This window comes from Bos taurus, chromosome 11 (assembly GCF_002263795.3).
Source record: "Bos taurus isolate L1 Dominette 01449 registration number 42190680 breed Hereford chromosome 11, ARS-UCD2.0, whole genome shotgun sequence".
Lineage (NCBI taxonomy): Eukaryota > Metazoa > Chordata > Mammalia > Artiodactyla > Bovidae > Bos > Bos taurus.
Window position 1 is genome coordinate 13,387,029 of NC_037338.1, and position 19,074 is coordinate 13,406,102.

Here is a 19,074-nt window from a genome sequence, read left to right on the forward strand (position 1 = left end):
TAGTGAAAAGAATATAGGATTTGGAGCCACGTCTCTCTTTTTGGCCCAACAACCTTGGGCAAGCTTTGGCGCCCTCTGAGTCACTGTTTCTTCCCTCACCACCTGGGCATTAACAGGGGGTGCATTGAAGACGCACTGCACCTCTTAAAGCACTGTGGACATGTGATTGCTGTAGCATCACCAACTTTCATTTTCTCCAGTGGGATTTTCAAAACAGAATTGGGATTAAGGATAAAAATTTGAACATGGAAGACGTTTGGTTTCAAATTATCATTTGCTGTTGTCCTTTTCTTTTACTGTCCCTCAAATCTGTATTTATAGTTTTGAATGATTCTGTTATAAAAACTGGAAGGAATATACTTCTAAGAGACTGTTTTCCACTTATAATTAGAAGACCAGATAAATGAATTCCCTGCCTTCCATGTTTACTTAATGTCAGAATTCCATAAGTGACATTGTTCGTGCACAGTTCATGTCTGAATGATTTTGCCTGGCAGTTTGCTGAGGTTTTAGATCAAGATCATGTGAATCAAGAGAGTAGATAACCAAAGAGAGGATAGACAAAAATAATATAGGGATTGTGGTAACCAACCTAGTTTGATGGAGTACTCTGATTTTCATTGAGTTAAGGTACTTATGAACTAAAAAATTATTTTTTGAGTCCAGGTTAACAAGCCTCTAATGAAAGCATCATGAAGGGAAGAGGAGTCTAAAGCAGGGAGGAGAAAATGAGATTAGCAGGGGCTGAGTCCATCAGGAGCCACTGAGAACAGTCCAGGAATAACTGCCTGAGTTGCAAGGAATTCTGTTTTTTTCTCTCCTTTGGGCTGAGAGGAAGATACTGCTAATAACAGAAGCAAGGAGAAAATAAATTTTAAAGTGCTAAAGTGCAGCTTGTCTTGGGATTTATTATCTCTTGGTTCTTATTTCAGAGCAAAAGTAACCTGAATCCGGATGCCAAGGAATTTATACCAGGAGTGAAGTACTGAGCTGACAGAAAGCTTTGAGGAGGACTTGTGTGTCCCCACATCTGGGGACAGCGCTGCACAAGAAGGCGGAGCTGAAGAGGGGGGTGGGATGGGCAGGGGGTGCGCAGCGGGGAAGGGAACAGTGGTTCAACTTGACACTGTGACTAGAGTAACTGATGTGCTCAGTCTTTCTCTACAAGCCTCTGAGTATTTCTCTTTTGTTCTACTGACTTTCATTTGAAGCAATTTCCTATTATTTTTATTAGCTTTCGATTTAGGGAAATTGCAGTCTTTCCTCATGCCCTCATCAAGAATGTTCTGCTGTGTGTGTTTAAAAGAATAAGCTGACCAAGAAAATCTGGGTGTTTACAAATGCCCTACCCACCCTGCTGTCTACTTACCAAGGGCAATGAACACCTGGAGCACTACATATTCAGTCTGTTGCGCTGGATGGGAAGAGGGACAGTTGGAAGAAGCAGGTTTTGTAAACCAGAGTACTCAGCTCCCCAACCCCTGGGGGTTTCCTGCAATGTGCTGGGATTACCACTGGCCTGCTGAGCCCGTGTCTCCTTGCCTGAACCCTATTCAAGAAAACACAGGCTTAACAGTACTGGTTTACCAGTACTTTAGATGGTTGATAAACCGACTTTCATCAGCCATCTTTTGGAGGACTGGGATGGTGGTGTCACTTGAGTCATTGATTTACTGTTGACCTACTCTTAAGCCTCTGTTTATGGCTGCCATCAGACTCATTATTTACAAGGCATAAGAGTTCTAGGGTGGATTTGCCACCTCGTCTCTCATGGTGTCTAATGCCCTGTCTCCTTTCTGCCCTGAACTCTATTCTGTTTTTAAGAAGAGACTGTTACCAAAGGTGTGTGAGAGGCATGCGGTGCTGGCCATCAGCTTCAGTCTGGAGAGATCATCCTTGAATCCTGATAGTTATCATCTTAAATTTATTTTGACAGTTTTTCCTAGCCCTGTGAAGACTTGGTCCACCTGTATCTTCCTTTACTTAGAAAGATTGTGTACTTTTATAAGTCCATGTATTTTTCAGAACACTAGCAAGAAGCTCCATTCACAGTTTGATGCTTCTCCCCACCTTACAGAATTATGCAAAAGAACTCCAGAAAAGCCTAGGAGAGTGAGTCCCGCTTGACCCTGTGACTGTGTGACGCACCGGGACAGTTTCAGCAGTTATAAAGTTTTGCTGTTTCCACACACCCAGCTTTTTGAGTTTTCTGGGTTGAACTTTCTGGGTATATTCTTTTCCTGCCCACAGGTCACAGGTGTTTTGGTTATTGTTGTTGTTGATACTCATAAGGAACTAAATTGGGCACCAGGATATGCCTTTGTGTGCTGGAGAGGTTGGTGGCAGAGTCAGGTCTTAAAAAGAGCGTGTCTGGTCCTGGCCATTCTCCCAGGATGGGCAAGGACTGGCAGGGGCCTGAGGAGAACAGTGGCCCGTCTGTATGACCGCCACTGTCTTGTATGACAAGCGTGTCAGGAAAAGATCATGGAACTTGAATAAAGTCTGTAAATTCAGTATGTGTTTATGGGACAGAGGTTGGAAGGAAAGGAGTAGGGTCTGGAAAACTTAAGAATTTCTCCTTTCTCTTACGAGGTCCCTTGCTGACTTTTCTAACAGCCACAGGTTAATGTCAGATTGAAAATATGAACCCATATTTCCAGATGGGCTCCTGAATTCACAAAGCCTCTACCTTGACAGAATGGAACTCTTTTAACTTGTGTTCAGGGAGGGCTACAAATAAAGAAACGTCTTAATTCCAGCTTCAGCTTTCAGCTGGAATGGTTGCCTCTGATAAGGCGAGGACCTTGGAAGTGTAGAAACAAAGGTCTCTTTCTTCCAGGACTGCTGTTCCTCCTTCAATCTGCATTAACTTGTCCAAGCTCGGAATTCTAAAGGCTGCTCAAAGTGTGTTGGGATTGCAGCAGGAGCCGTTTTCTAGACCATGGTGTCTCCATCACGGAGAGAACCTCGGATTCTTTCTTATGTGGCTCCTGGTCTAGGAAGTCCTTCAGGGATCTGCATCAAGGGTCCTCATCCTGACGAAGGCGTGCCCTTCTGACACCTAGGCTAAGCTGTTAGGTGTGGTCCAAGTGGCTTGCTTCCCCTTCTGCTGTGGGTTTCATCTTAGATGTCAGCATGGTTTCACAAGGCGTATTTGGTCAGGACTAAGAAAGCTTCCTGCCAGATAAGCAGTGGAACCTGAGGACTGGCCTTTCCAGTCCTGTTGAGACACAGTGTGCTGACCCCGGGATCAGGAAGCGGCTAGCAGGGTGACCACCTTTTTAATGTGTGTGTTTGTGCTTCTAGTGGTTCCCCTTCATTCTGACTTTTCTCCATCTATTTTATGTTGCGAGGTGGGAGCACTGTCGTCACCCAGACCACGGGTCCAGCTGTAGTCCGTTTGCCACCTCCTTAGCAGGAAACGCATGTGGGTCTTCCTGGGTCTTCAGTGAAGAAAGGCTGGACTCAGACTTTTCCTCATAGGAGAGATTACGGATGCAAGCCAGACTAGATACCATTACCTTTTCAGGATGAGGCTGGTATTATTTTAAGTGATGATTTTGATGTTGAATTTAAGCCACTATTCTTTTTTTGGCACCTGGAAGTTTAAGTATAGAAACAGAACATGTATTTTTAACAATTGCTAATTCTGACTAGTCCCAGTCTTATTTTATTAGTGATTGATTTTGTGGTTATTGGACTCTTAAACTCCAAAACGAAAAGTATTTTATCTCTTGCTCTTCAAGGAGAAAAAAACAAAAGAAATGCCTTTTAGTTTCTCTAGCCCTTTGAACTGCAACAGAGAATTTGATGGACATAGCCTAGGCCTGAGCAGCTGCAGCTTTGGGTCTTTGGGCCAGTTTCTGACTGCAGCAGTTGATTTTAGGGTATTACATAAGGTCAAACCCCTAAAAATTGTAAGGAAAAGGCTGGACCTTTGCAGCACCTTTAGTTTCCAAAGTCAAAACAGCTTGGGTCTCTCTTATTAAAGTTACAATGCTAATTATGACTTTAAAGTGTTTTTAGAGGTAATCAGCATTTTTCAAATTGTGTATTACTATAATGGCAAAGTTCTGTCTTGCGTTGGGAGATGCTGGGAGGTAAGGTCAGTCAAACACTTTGACCTCAGAGTGTAAATTCATGTATGTCAGGGAGGAAAGTTGTGTGAAGAAGTAGCCAAAGGAAACTGCATTAGTGCTGCTGCAAAGCCAGTATGTAAACACCAGGAGCCCAGGACTCTACACTGCTGAGATGGGAGGGGGCACGTGTTCTTCGCTAAGGGTCCTGGCATCACGTTTAATGGTGTTGTTTGATTTGGATTGTGTTGATGTATGAGCTCAGCCAGAGACCTGACAGTTTTGACCAAGATTTGGAGAGCATTTGGGAAAGACTGTATATCCCTGGCCACTCTCTTCCGGAGTAGATGTAGAGCTCATGAGTTTGGGAAGTGGGTGGAGAGCAGGAGGACTGACTGAGGTCTGGTGAGCATCAGGAGTGTTGGTTTTCCCCTCCCTTTGCCCACAGTCACCTGTGTGAACCATGTGAATCGTTTCCCCTCTCATTGCCCACACAGATTGTTAGTTCTCCTGGTCCCCGTGTGGTACAGTGTACTTTCTGCAGCCACTGCCCTGCTGCCTTGCAGATTTCATCCACAGGCTTGGTTAGTCACAATTTAGTAAAGTTTTTTCCCCTCTGTTTTTAATCTTCTATTTCTCCCATCTTGAAGCTGCCATTAGTGACAAAGGACGGAGGAATAGGAGGCTGACCCAGGGACACATTCAGGCTTCCTACACGGCCTCTGTACCTGGCTCACTACATCCTGTGTTCACACTACTTGTGTGTATGTGCTAAGTCACCTCAGTTGTGTCCGACTCTTTGCAGTCCTATGGACTATAGCCCACCAGGCTCCTCTGTCTATGGGATTTGCCAGGCAAGAATACTGGAGTGGGTTGCCATTTCCTCCTCCAGGGGATCTTCCCAGCCTAGGATCGGACCCAAGTCTCTTTACCACACTAGCTCCACCTGGTCTCACTGCCCAATCCTCCATAGCTATCCACAGTCCAGATTTTGCTGGGGGAGGTGGGGTGTCATACACTGGGACAGCTAACTACACTGATCTCTACAGGGTGTTACGGGTTCATCACCACACCCCCAGGGGACAGAAGAGAACTCTACAAAGGAACAGATGCACCATCTTCAAAGAAAAAGGCCCTTTATGTTTTGTTATCAGGAGTCTCATTTATGAGGTCTGCTGACTTTCTTTCCCAGTCCTACCTTACTGGCTCCCTTTTAATATTGTAAATAGTAAGGAAAATGTTTTCACTCTGTAACTCAACACTAATTGAGAATCCTCTCTTGTTGACTGTGGGCCTTCGGAAATGTTTAATGCTTGTTGGGTGGTTTGCAAGACAGGGACTTTTTTTTTTTAACACCTTTATTGAGGCATGTTATCATAAAGTTCGTCTATTTCAAGTGTACAAGTCAGTGATTTGAATAACTTCCTGAGTGGAACAGACATACAATTCTGTTTTAGAACCTTTGCATCCCCCTTAATAAGATCCTTCATGTCTATTTACATGGTACCCACGGTACTTGCCTAGCTCTAGGCAACCACTAATCTATTACTATAAATTTGCCTTTTCTGGACATAATCTCAATGGAATCATACAATCTGGTCTCTTGTATCTGGCTTTCTTCATTTAGTGTATTTTTGAGGTTAATCCATGACATATAATTTATGTTACTGGTTTGTTCTTTACTGCTAAATAATATTCCATTGATGGATATACCACATTTTGTCAGCAGGGAGTCTTACTAAACTTGGATTTCAACCTCTTGGGGTCCAAATGGAACCCTGAGAACACAGGACTCATGGGGGAGCTGCTGTGCATGTCAAAGGAACTGCGTGTCAGAACCAGCTCCGTCAGCAGCAGCTCCACAAGGAGCCTGAACTGCTGCAGAAATTTTTACAATTTTGCATCTTATTTTTTGTATGAAACTTTCATGCCGTCTATGTCAGCACAGATAATTAACAGCATCTGATAATTAACAAGTTCATGAGCATGTGTTTGAGCGGAAAGAAATGAAACCATCAATACCGCGTTGGATATTTTTTTCTCCTCAGCTAGACAGAGAAATCTCTGAACTTTCTAAACAATGTTATTTCCATTACAAAGCTGAACATGTGTTACGATCACGCCGCCTTTGTTGGGTTGAGTTAGAAGAGGACAGCCAGCAGAGGAGGCCAAGAGGAGAATGGGAGTGAACTCTGTGGTGCATCCCAGCGGGTCTGTGCACGGCCCACGGGTCTGCTGCTGTGGGCGGTGAAGTGCTGACGGTGCCAGGGCAGCTCAGCACCTCCAGCAGGCCCGGGCCTGGACTTTGGACATTTTCCCCTATTTCTCAGGTGTTTAAAAGCTGTTTCTGTTCCTTCTTTTCCTATGTATACATTACATGGTAGTTGTTAGTACTTCTTTGTGGGAGGGGCAGAGCTTTAAAATTGAAGAAAATAATTTTCATAAAAATATCAAAAATGGAAAAAAGTTACTTTTTAAAAAATTTGCTATACAAAGTGGCAGCTGTTGAAAATCTCTCTCATTAAAATGAGAATAAAATGCATTTGCTGGCAGTCGTACTGTTTTTCCTTCAGTGGGGTCATTATATTAGAGGAGGATATGTGTATGTGATTTTTGTCTCAATATGAATCAGTTTTAGTCGCACAATCTTCCACTCTAAAATGTGTTACAAAGTATTCAAAGCATTGTCTTGGAAGTTAGACCTGAGTGAATCCCATCTCCATCACTTCGTGCCTCTGGCCTGAACCTGTTTATCTGTCAAGGTATAACACCTTCTTTCTGGGGCTGTTGTGAAAATTTGACCAAATTTAATTTCAAATACAGCCTGGCATATGATCAGCACTTAATACATGGTAGTAATACTGGCAATACTGTAAGTACCTTTGAACAGAGGCGGTAACAGGAAATCCTTGAGCTTGAAGGATAGCTGTTATTTTTCCTGTTCCTGGGCAAAACTTACTCCTCTCTAGAATAAACAAGTAAAGGGATTCTGTATTTGCCTTTCAACTACTGAACAAGGTAGCTCAGAGGTTAAAGCACCTGCCCGCAATGCAGGAGACCTGGGTTCGATCTCCAGGGGTTGGGAAGATCCCCTGGAGAAGGAAATGACAACCCACTCCAGTGTTCTTGCCTAGAGAATCCCATGGATGGAGGAGCCTGGTGGGCTACAGTCCATGGGGTCGCAAAAAGCTGGACACGACTGAGCGACTTCACTTTCACTTTTCACTTTACTGAACGAGTCCGAGAGCCTGCTAGGTACCTGGCATTGTTCTAGGCACCAGGGCTGCTGACGTTAATAAGCAGGCGTCATTCCTGCTCTTGTGGAGGTTAGTTACTGTTTACACCTCGCTTGAACCTCCCATTGATTCTCTGAGAGGCTTTATTTTATATGGTAGAAAGATCAGGGGATCACACCCTAGCCCATGGGTTTTGAGTGCTTTTGCCTCCTTCTTACAATCAGGTTTCTAAAAATCTGAGCTGACTTGCCTATTTACAGCTTTTTGAGATACTGCAGTCATGTCTATACAGGGCCTGAACGATTCACAGCCTTTAAGATGTGCATTGTTCAGAACTTTCATTCAAAATTTTCATTAAACTAAGTACAGATACTGTAAACAGTACAGTCCATACATTTTCACCAAAGTTCCTGTTGGTATAAGGGTATCATTCCCTTTTAATCTTTATATTAAAAACCTTCAGAGCACTCATCACAGTTGGCGGACATTTCAGTGAACGCTTGCTGACAGGGTGGCGCATGAGGCCATGCTGTCCACGAGGTAACACAGATAGAGTGAGGCAATGCTGGCCTCTTCAAGTGCGGTTTTTGTTCCCAGCTGTCTTGCTTGGCTGTTGAGCTCAGATGAATACATGCATTCCCAGTGGCTTGGCAGTATGGAATTCCATTAATTCATCCTATGTTATTAGGGAAGGAGATTATAAATTTAAAGGAGAATCTCATTAAAAATCACTTACGACTTAACGACCTTCTGTACAACCTCTGTGTTACAGAGCCTGACTGGAGAATAAGCTACCCCATCACATCTCCTTTGGCCAAATGAAACAGGAACACATCTGACCTTGTACACTTTAGTGCTGCGTTCATTTTTTCAACTAGTATTTAGTGAGCACTCACGAGTTGGCCGGTTCCATTACTTCATGGCAAATAGATGGGGAAACAGTGGCTGACTTTATTTTTCTGGGCTCCAAAATCACTGCAGATGGTGACTGCAGCCATGAAATTAAAAGACGCTTACTCCTTGGAAGCAAAGTTATGACCAACCTAGACAGCATATTAAAAGGCAGAGACATTACTTTGTCAACAAAGGTCCGTCTAGTCAAGGCTATGGTTTTTCCAGTGGTCGTGTATGGATGTTAAGAGTTGGACTGTGAAGAAAGCTGAGCGCCAAAAAACTGATGCTTTTGAACGGTGGTGTTGGTCTTGAGAGTCCCTTGAACTGCAAGGAGATCCAACCAGTCCATCCTAAAGGAGATCAATCCTGGGTGTTCACTGGAAGGACTGATGTTGAAGCTGAAACTCCAGTACTTTGGCCACCTGATGCAGAGCTGACTCATCTGAAAAGACCCTGATGCTGGGAAAGATTGAGGGCAGGAGGAGAAGGGAAGAACAGAAGATGAGATGGTTGGATGGCATCACTGACTCAGTGGACATGAATCTGAGTGAACTCCGGGAGTTGGTGATGGACAGGGAGGCCTGGCGTGCTGTGGTTCATGGGGTTGCAAAGAGTCGGGCACGACTGAGTGACTGAACATGAAAGTGAAGTCGCTCAGTCGTGTCTCTTTGCAACCCCATGGACTGTAGCCTACCAGGCTCCTCAGTCCATGGAATTTTCCAGCCAAGAGTACTGGAGTGGGTTGCCTTTTCCTTCTCCAGGGGATCTTCCCAACCCAGGGGTCGAACCCAGTTCTCCCGCATTACAGGCAGACGCTTTACCATCTGAGCCACCAGGTTGGCACTAAAGTCAATCAAGCTGTGCTCCTCACTGTGCTCTAAGACCTCCACTGTTCAACTGGAATAGTAGAGCCCTGACAATGGTATGAAGTGATGGCTGTTTCCTGAAGAACTTAAGTATGTCTTATTTAAATTCTTCACCAATAGTTTCAGATTCTAAATCCAAAATCCAGTGAGGTAACAATTCTCCCAGATTAGAACTGTCTGTTGTCCCCTAAATCCTACTGGAACTATCAAGAGAGGCTATGATATGTCTAAGGTTATTCCTGGTGATATTCCCCATGGACAACATTTTTTGTTCCACTAAACATGGTCAGGCAAGGGTTTTTACCCAGTTTGACAGGAGAAAATTGAGATCACAGGTTAATTAGCAGCCACATGTCATGAGTATCTAGCATGAGGGGTGGGGGCAGCACACAAATGGATTATCTAACCGTGTGGTGAGCAGACTGCAGACCACAGGTCAAGCACCTGAGCATGGGGCTTTAAACCCCAAGCTAAACCATTTCAGAGCCCTCTGGGATACCTGCTGGCAAGTAAGCTGAGGATGTACACAGCAAATGTGCTTGGTAACAATCCAGCTGGGGAGTGGTTAAAGTGCATTTATTTTCTTCTATATGTGTTTCTTTTTTTACAAAAAAAAAAAAAAGGAAAAGGAGAAAAAGCCTCCTGCCTTCCAGCACCCAATGTCCACTGGGCTTGCTTAGAGAGGGTACAGCCAGGGCCGGTGCCCTAGGAGAAGGTATAGGAGTAGAAGGCAATGGCATTGGTGCTGTAGTCCATGGGGAGGAGGTGCCCGATGTGCTTGGCCCCAAGGCTGGCAGCACCCAGGGCGGAGGAGTGTCGAAGCTTCAACAGGGTGAAGCCTGAGAAGGAGTTCTGAGCCTGGATCTCTCTGCCTTGGGTCAGCGCCAAAAGGAAACCTGGAGGAAAAAATGCAGAGGAGATAAGAGACCAGGAACAAGGTGGGGACAGAGGGAGGCAAAGAAGAGGGCCAGGCTCAGAGGCCTCCTGAGGGGACCCACGCGCCAAACCCCTCATAGATGGTACAGCAGGCAGCAGAGGCCCAGGGATGGCTGTGGGAGACTGGAGCCCACGGCCCCCCCACCACCTGGGGGTTCCATCAGGTCCTAGAGCTACTGCAGTGTTATGAAAACCACACAGCCACTTAACAAGCTGCGAGGTCGAAGGCACACTTCTGCCCTTCGAGGTAGGATTATAATGACTGGGCTGTCATGACGTGCTGGTCAGAAGCTCCAACTTCAAGTTAGATCTGTCTTTAATTTTTAAAAGGCGGGGCTTATTTAGTAAATCCTTTGGAAAAGAACTTTTTTTAAGAGTTCGAGGAAGCTGGATGGGACAGTGAAAAAAGGCTCCCTGGAAGAGTGAAGGTTGAGGGTCTTGGCCTGAGACATCAGTAGCCTGCCCAGGCCTCGAGGCCCAGGTCCCAAATCCTCCCCGAGGCAGGCAGTTTGCCCAGGCCACCCGCTTTCCAGCCCCATCCCTCGCCCTTGCCCATCCCCACAGGGCCCCCCAGCCTATGCTCACCTTCCTTCAGCAGCTCCCAGCTCTTCCACACAGAGCCCACGCACAGGATGGGAAGGCCCATCTCTCCCTGGAATAAGACCTGGCGGAAAGCAGAAATGGAAATTGGGGGTGACCAAGCCTCGCCAGTGCCAGAGGCGGCAGTTTTTTAGGACCAACCCAACCTACCCTAGACACTCTCCCTCTAGCCAAGAGCCAGAAGGTGGACTCAAGGAAAAGGAAAATAGACTCATAAAGGCAAGGGAAAGAAGGGAAAGGAATAATGGGTTAAGGACCAATAGAGAGCAAGGAAAGAGAAGGGAGGGGAAGGGACAGAAGCAGGACTGAACGAGACGCAACAGCACAGACCCCACAACCAGCCAATCTGTTATATATACAAACACCACGGGACGAGCCTCGAAGGGCAGGCACCGAACCAAACCATTTTTTTGGTTACAGACTTCCCACAGAATTTTCCTCATACCCTATGTTACTTTAGAGTTGTATCCAGTTTACACAGAGTTTGATGAGACAACCTCATCCTAACAGGAAAGAGCCAGATCTGGGTCAGCAGCTTCCCAACCTCCGATTCCCCCTCAACTCACCGGGTCAATCTCAGGCAACACTGCCACCACATGTCTGCCTAGCATCTCCCCGGCCTTCCTGAAGATGCAACGGGAAAGGGGGTCTCCCTGCTGAGCGCCTGGGTGGGGAGGAGGAAACGCAGCGGGTGAGCACCGAGGGGGTTGCCGCCTTGTTAGCTTTCTCTGCAACAGGGCAGCCACTGGGGGAGAGCCGACAGCTAGCAGAGGGCTCAGTCAGGAGTCGGGGCTCGCCTGCTGACTGGTGGTAAGTCACTCCCCCCGCCCCCACCAGGGACTTCCACCCCAGAATAGTGTCCTGCACAGACGTGGCTCACTCCAGGCACTCAAGAAAGGGCGCCCCCCCTGGGCAAAACACTGGTGCCTGGTCTGTACTCTAACTTCACTGAGTCATTCAGTCTGTCCCTGCGGGTCTGTCAGCTCTGGGAAGCCAGAACCTGAACAGCTGTCGGGGTACAAGGTACTACTGTCGGGGCCCCCCACCCACCTCCAACAGTCTGCTGTTGGTCAGCCCAGCCCCTTCCTGGCTCTGCTCTGAAAGGGCCTCAGGCCAGCAGGATCTAAGGGGGCCCTACAATGCCCTGAGGCTGCAGGAATCAGCCTCAGGGAAATGAAGGGAGTGTGGACTGTACAGTGGAGAAAAAGCAATGTGCAGACACACGAGACCTCGCTCAACCTCTCCTGATACCCAACCAAATATGCCTAACCTCTCTGTGATCCCCTAGTCCTCTGGGTATCACGGATAAAAAAGAAAGTTATAGATTTGCCCAAAGGATAACTGCTTCACCAATGTCTCAGATACAGACACACAGCTGCACAAGCCCTGACAGCTGTCAGGAAGAGAAACAGGCAACATAAAACAACTGGCCACACAACCTGAGCGTCCTTCTGCTTCCACCCTGTGCCCACCAGTACCAAGGCCCATGGTGGCAGAAAACTAAGGCCGCTTGGTCAAAGGGAAACTGACTTCCAATCCCCAGCTGAATCCTACTCCATCCTCCAAATAGGGAGGTCTCTGCAGAACAAAATCAGATAAAACCCTGCCCCATCTCCAGTACCTTCTGCAACTTTCCGGCAAAACCCAGCAAACCTGGATTTATCAAAGTCCCTATACAGGTGGGTGAGGATTCCTAGCCGATCTGGCACCTGGGAGACAGGGAGGGCACAAGACGGTCAGCAGAGGCAGAGGAAAATTCCCAGCCTGCCCACGCAGCTGGCCTTCCTGCTGTCTCTACTGTTATAAGAGCTGGAAGTAACATTCGTTTAAGCTTGAGAGAGTACAAGGATCGGAGATGTGTCGTTTGAGAGAAGTTCTCTGTTTTCCCCAGCATGGCATCTACTGCTCTTTAGGGGTCGCTTGAACACGACGCAGAGCGGCCTGGTCTCACCAGAGAGTGCTCTGTAGTTTCTTCAGGTGCTGACGACTACTGCTCACCACACCTCTCCCTTAAATGGCACAGGGTAGATCAAAAAGAAACGGATTTGTTTTCCCCACACGTATTTCACCACAGGTTCGTCTTCTATCACAACAAACTTACACACCCGTGACGCCTTTGAAGGTCCCAAAGAATGAGGGACTCCCTAGACAACATTACTAAAACGGAAGGTGGGGGCGCTAAAATTTGATCATGTTAAGCATGTTACACACCCTCGGTCAATTAATCTTTGTTAACGACTTAATGACTAAAGGATAAGAGAGGGAGGAGCAGACATATTAGTGGAGTTCAGAACCAATCTGCTGAGTCAGGTCAGACCCCTGCCTGCTCATAGGGCCCTCAGCCAGAGAGATGCCTATCAAATAAACGGATTTCCCTTCTCCTCTCCCCACCTCCACCTCTAGTGCAGCTGTTTCCTAACCCACTGCAAACGAGCACAGCCCAGCCAAGGGCAGTCAATCCCTGCCACCCTGGGTGGGAGGCTGTACCTTCCCAAGAACTCTCCCTGCCCACCTCTTTAATAGGCTCTCCTCCCTGACCACACAGGCCAGAGGTGGCTCACGGTCCAGCAGACCTGATCAGACCGAATCTGCTGCCCCTGGGTCTGTGTACACTGGCTCCCAATCTCACCCTGCACCTCTCCTTCCAGCCTAAAATGGCATCTGCCTTCACCTCCCCACAGAGTCTAGCTTCCCAAGGATGAAGTCTAGCTTGGCCCCACTCCTCATGCCTGACACCCTCGGGGAAAGCAGCACCCACCTCATTCTGAATCCTGTCCCCACTGACGACTTCTCCATCCTCCAGCTCTGACCCACAGTTCACCCCAACTTCCCCGGCCCACCCAGTCCCTCTCCAGAATCCACTCCTGCTCCATCTCCCGCTGTCCTATCCACACAGCATGTTTACTGGGTACAAGTACCTGGAAATAGTTGAACATGGCCTGTTTGACATAGCCAATGTCATGAGGAGCCGCCTCGAGGTTGTCGATGGAGTCAAACACTATTTTCACTGCTTGATGTGCAATCCAGTAGGCTGCAGAGAGCAGAGAGGACTAAGAAGACAGGACAATCTCCCCAAGTTCACAGGGAAGGACGCTCAGACCTAGACAGGGTTGGGTATTACAGAGAATTCGGTGCCCCGATTCCCAGTCTGGAGTCCTCTAATTAAACTGTATCTGATCCATATAAGGGAGAGCTGGAGCGGGGGACAGAACAGGTGAAGCTGTGTCACTTCTGCTCCCATCCCCAAATAAAGACCGGGTCAGCCAGCTGCCTCTCAAACCACTGTTGTCAATGCCAGGAACTAGACCATAACGGCCTTCATGAACACATACACCTGCTACCTATAATGAGGTGACGGTGGAAGGAGTTTCTATACCCCTTTCCCGCTAGCAGACTAGCATGCATCTCGTGACATCCATGGCCTTAACCTTCAGAGTGTCAGTTCCCTCCAAAGGACTCCAAAGGTCAACACAGGTAAGCAACAGCTGTTATGCTGAGGCATGACTCTGAGTCCAGGGTGCAAGTTACTGCTGAAGAGCAGGGCCTGCCACTAACCCAGCATTTGCATCTCGACGATCTTAGTCATTACCCTGTGCTCAGATTCAGGCGCTGTCCCCCCAAGAGCCCCCAGAGGTCTTCAGGCTGAGGGGAGAGGAAGATGGGGAGCCGCAGGGAGGGAAGGTCCAGGACCCTGGGACAGGCCCAGTCGGCGGGAGCTCACCTGAGCCCTCATCTCCCATCATGTGGCCCCAGCCACCACAGCCGCTCTCAGAGCCGTCGGGGTTGATGAGCCTGCAGTTGGAACCTGTCCCAGAGATGAGCACGACCCCACCTGGAAAGGGCACAGGAGGCTCAGCGTGGCTGACTCTGCACAGAGCTCACAGCTTCCAACTGAGGAAAAGACGGACAGAAACCAGCCCCAAGCAAAGGGATCACCACCCAGCTCTGGGGAGAAAACCCAGCCCAGCTAGTTTCCCACCTGAAGGCGGAGGGCCTGGGTCTCAAAAGAACTCCAGTCACATAGAGACCTTCTCCAAAGAGGAATCGGAGTCTGTCTCTGTGCCCAGCCAGACTTCAAGTGACTACCTGCTTTACTGAGTCCCTGCCATGTGCCAGGTGTTGTGTGAGACCCTGTTCACACAGTGCTACTCATTCAAGACTCTAAACTACCTTAAGAATACAATTATCCCCATTTTCTAGATGAGGAAATTGAAATTCAGAGTGTTCTGTAACTTCTCCAAGATGGTACAGCTGGCAAAACAGGCCATCTCATGATCCCATAGCTTTTACATTCCCAACAGAGTTCCTCCCAGTCTTTTCAGCACTGACTTCTGTCCCCAGCCAGCTTCATCACTGCACGGCCCATTCCTCCTCTGCAGTGGGCTCCTGCGTTTGACTCCTGTCTCACTTCCTATGAAGATACCCTTCCTGCCCTCCCTCCTCTGCCCAGTCCTTGCTCTAGGCAAGCTTCTGCTAATGAAAGGAGTCGGGGCCGTGGTGGAGGCTGCTCCCCAGACATTTGCAAGTCAAGTTCTGCCAGCTAAACCTAAGGGGCTTCCCCAAGAAAACCGGTTCTCAACCTCACCCCTCCCTCCACCTCCTCACCATCCGGCGTAGCTGTGGCGATGGAGCCGGCGGCATCGGTGGTGATTAAGTAGCTTTCACTCAGGTAGGGAAATCGGTCCCTCAGCTCCTCCATCAGCATCCTCACCGCGTCCTCCTGATCCCCACCGCTCAGGGATAGGCCCTAGGCCACGCGGGAGGTGAGCGAGCAAGCAGAGGCCCAGACCCAGCTCCTTTCTCAGCCCCCTCCCGTCCTGATGACTGCCCCTGCTTGCTACAGCTGGGCCTTCCCTTTTCATGCAGCCCAGTCCTCCTTCCACCCCACACAGCGCCTCAGCAGAAGGGACTGAACATGGACAAGAGATTCAACACCGCCAGGTTTGGAGCTGGGAAGGACAACAGCGCCCTTAGAAAAAACGGGCAGAAGAGCAAGCGGAGGAGAGAGGAGCTTGGTTTGGAATGCATGGCGTTTGGCCATGCCTGCAGGACATCTCACGAACACGTCCAGGGAGAAGCCAGAGCTACAGTGACCTGAAAGTAAGCTCTGAGCCAGGAATATTAACTAACATGTAATCAGCGCTCATGCATCAGGCTCTGTGCGAACCACTTTGGGATGTATCATGTCATTTTACTTTCCCAGCAACTGAGGTAGCTACTGTTATCTGCATTTCCCAAATGAGGAAACTGAGGCTTACAGAAGATAAGTAATGTGCTGAGGGTCACCCAGATGTTGAGTGACAAAGCTGGGATTCAAACCAAGGCCTTAAGGCTCTCCAAAGCCCTTTGCTCTTCCAATCCTGTGGCTTGTAGGTGACAATGCAGCCACAAGAATGTACGTCTTTCCCTCTGCAGTCACCAGACTCCTCAAGTTCAAACTCACTGTCTAGGCCTTGCTGTGACCTAATTCCCAAGCGCTACCCAGACTCACCAAGCCTCGGAGAGGAACCAGAGGATCCACCCCTGCTTTCCGTTTGGCCCTGTTCACCATCTCGTTGATCCTCTCCACGCACTTGTCTGTCCCGATCAGCTGGCCCCAGTCAAGGGAAGGAGGCGTTACAAAGGCGTGCACGACCTGTGTTGCCCCAAAGGCTGCTAAGTGAGCCCCCAGCCACCACCTTAACAGGAATTACAGAGAATAAAACCACAATCAAGCCTACTGGTCCCCTCAGTGTGGCCTTTACCCAGTGGTTTGTGCTGAGTCCATCCGCTTCTGCCAGGATCTGCCCATCCTCTGAGAGTAAAAGGACCTTGGATCGTGTGCCTCCCCTACAGAACACAAGGGGGCACTCAGTCTTAATTCGGAAAAACCTGCAGATACAGCAAACCCTGTGCAGTCCTTGTCACAGGCAGAGCCCAGTGTGAGGGAGATAGCTTCAGCAAACCCAGTTACCACTCCCAAACCTTCTTCTGTGGCTGGGTGATTGCTATGCTCTTGGACTTCCGAAATGCAGTTCCCATTCAGCTTCCCTTGGGAGCATCCTACTTATCCTTCAAGACCCTTTGCCCTTGAAACCTCTGATGTGTGGCCAGCCAGCCACCAGAGCTCCATTAGTTCAGCCGTGTCAGTGTTCCCCACCCCACCCACCCCGGACTCCTCTGTATTAAAAGCGTGTTAAGCTGTTTTCCTGTCTGCCTCTCACTAGACTACAAGGTCCATGGGGTCAAGCTCTGGATCATTTCTTTACCCTCACGCTTGGCACAGGTAGATAAAAGGAACAGCATGTCTCTCTACTTCTCTCACAATAGCTAAAGGTTGCCTTTAGCAGGCAATGGCACCCCACTCCAGTACTCTTGCCTGGAAAATCCCACGGACGGAGGAGCCTGGTAGGCAGCAATCCATGGGGTCGCACAGAGTCGGGCAGGACTGAGCGACTTCACTTTCACTTTTCACTTTCATGCATTGGAGAAGAAAATGGCAACCCACTCCAGTGTTCTTGCCTGGAGAATCCCAGGGATGGGGAAGCCTGGTGGGCTGCTGTCTATGGGGTCGCACAGAGTCGGACACGACTGAAGTGACTTAGCAGCAGCAGCCTTTAGCAGATTCAGCTGCCAAGGTCTTTAAGTCACCCTTGTAAGAGACACTGACCAGATGGGAGGGAGAGTTAATACCTGCTTAAGCAACTAAATGGTCAAATGCTGGGACATGGTAGTTTGGAGGGAGGTCTGTGGTGGTGTGATGTATGTTTCTTCATTGATCAGTACTTTTAAGACTATCAGAAGAGGACACTGAAGACCTGCTGATCAAATTCAAAGATGACAAGAAGTTTCAAGGAGTAGTTAATGCATGAGGTGGCACACTGTCCCCAAAGAACTTCTTAACAAACTGGTAAAAAGGTTTATACGTTACACATGAATACGACCAGGGTGAATACAAACTTCTGTACTTAGTTTAAAAAACTGCGATAGATATAGGGCAGGAGAGATTGATCATAATCATGCACGTGAAAGAAAAGACTCTGGGGTCCATGTGTCTGCAGTGAGATGTGACTGCTATAGAAGTAGTCCAAGCTCAGATTAAAAAATGCTCTAGCTCAGACAACAGCCACTCTCTACTCTGATCTGACACACCCAGATTCATAGAATGTTGTCACTGGCAGGGAATTTTAGCGATCATTCTGTTCATTGCTCTTCTCACTTCACACATGTGGTAACTGAAGCCCAGACAGGGCAAAAGTCTCGCCCATGGTGATACCGAGGAGAAAAGTAACTACAAAAAGTCTGGCAGACAAGCTTCCCAGCAGGAACTATGCAAGAACAAGAGGGCTGGATCTAGTGTGAGGCTTAAGTGCCAATAAGAATGGGAAGGATTAAAAAAAAGAAAAGAATGGAGGGGTTTCAGACATCAGGACAAGCTAGCAGCTGTCCTGCTAGCCCCAGCTTCAGGTCGTGTGTGTGTGTGTGTCTGTGTGTCCCCGCGTCTGACTCTTTGCAACCCTACGGACTGTAGCCCACCAGGCTCCTCGGTCCATGGGGTTCTCCAAGCAAGATTACTGGAGTGGACTGCCATTTCCTCCTCCAAGGGATCTTCCCAACTTAGGAATGCAATGCGTCTCCCGCAGCGGCAAGCGGATTCTTCACCACTGCGCCACCTGTGATGTCCCTTAGATGCCAGATACCTTCTGGCAAAGCTCACTGTTCCGGATTCCACCACACTCCCGCTCCCCACCCCGAGTCCAGCAACTTCACACCTGGCACCTGTTCTGCAAAACTCTCGGGAGCAGTAATGGAAAAAAAGAGAGCTGCTCCAGCTGAACTCCGGTGGAGTGGGTCTTTCGTGCGAGAAAGGGGAGTGTTTCCGCCACAAAACACAAAGGACCGGGGTGTGGCCGTGGCAAACAGTGCCTGCAAAGTACTCGACCCAAGGGCACCGCTGCGCCTGCACACACTCCTTCTCCGCAAGGCCCCGCAGCCCCAAAGCCCAGGTGACCAAACCCTCACTGAGGCGGGAGATCACCAGCCTGCCGGCCGCGCTACAACCTTCCTTTCGCCCCCTCTCTTCGTGCCAGAGTGGCCCAGGACGCCCTCCCGGCCTCGCCGCTCCGACCGCACTCACCCCTCTACGCCCCCGTACAGCGTAACCATGCTGCTGCTACCGCCACCTCGGATCCCGCCGTTCGCTTCCCTCCCGGCTGAGACTCCCTCCCTCCAGTCCGCAGGGCACCGCTCCGCGTCACGTGAACACCGGTGCGGTCCAGCTGACTCCCGGCGCGCGTGCGTGGGGCGTGGCTCCGTGGCCCGCCCCCAGCCCCGGAGCGGAAGGTCGGGCTGGTGCACCCGGCGGGATAGTGGAGTCAGCGGCGGCTCCTGCAGGTTCCCTTCCCACCTCCTGGGCCCTGCTTCTGTAGACGGATACGGGATCCCAAGTGCAGGAGCCCGAAAGGAGTGTTCAGGCTAGATCTCCCC

At 48.9% G+C, this 19,074-nt stretch overlaps 2 protein-coding genes across 5 annotated transcripts in view; one reads left to right on the forward strand and one right to left on the reverse strand.

The window, feature by feature from the left end:
* The window catches only part of PAIP2B (poly(A) binding protein interacting protein 2B), a 45,871-nt gene extending 39,243 nt beyond the window's left edge, over nucleotides 1-6,628 (forward strand). For all 3 annotated transcript variants that reach the window (NM_001302949.2, XM_024999264.2, XM_024999263.2), the window contains exon 4: nucleotides 933-6,628. In NM_001302949.2, the coding sequence (NP_001289878.1) occupies nucleotides 933-989 (57 nt within the window). In that variant the 3' untranslated portion in view covers nucleotides 990-6,628. The remainder of the gene's footprint in view (nucleotides 1-932) is intronic.
* Nucleotides 6,629-9,627: 2,999 nt separating this feature from the next.
* On the reverse strand, nucleotides 9,628-18,843 carry NAGK (N-acetylglucosamine kinase). 2 transcript variants are annotated; one of them, NM_001034314.2, is given in 10 exon segments: nucleotides 9,628-9,968; nucleotides 10,594-10,672; nucleotides 11,175-11,272; nucleotides 12,230-12,317; nucleotides 13,527-13,639; nucleotides 14,330-14,440; nucleotides 15,214-15,355; nucleotides 16,100-16,198; nucleotides 16,353-16,437; nucleotides 18,725-18,802. In NM_001034314.2, coding segments are annotated over 10 exon segments (1,035 nt in total). In that variant the 5' UTR covers nucleotides 18,754-18,802; the 3' UTR covers nucleotides 9,628-9,777.
* Nucleotides 18,844-19,074: the final 231 nt, after the last annotated feature.

Coding starts and splice junctions, on each gene's coding strand:
- NAGK (XM_024998437.2), bottom strand. CDS start 18,753: ATGGTTACGCTGTACGGGGGCGTAGAGGG. Junction 13,640..14,329: donor GATGGGAGATGAGGGCTCAG/GTGAGCTCCCGC, acceptor TGCTCTCTGCAG/CCTACTGGATTGCACATCAA. Junction 9,969..10,593: donor CTGGGAGCTGCTGAAGGAAG/GTGAGCATAGGC, acceptor TTTTTCCTCCAG/GTTTCCTTTTGGCGCTGACC.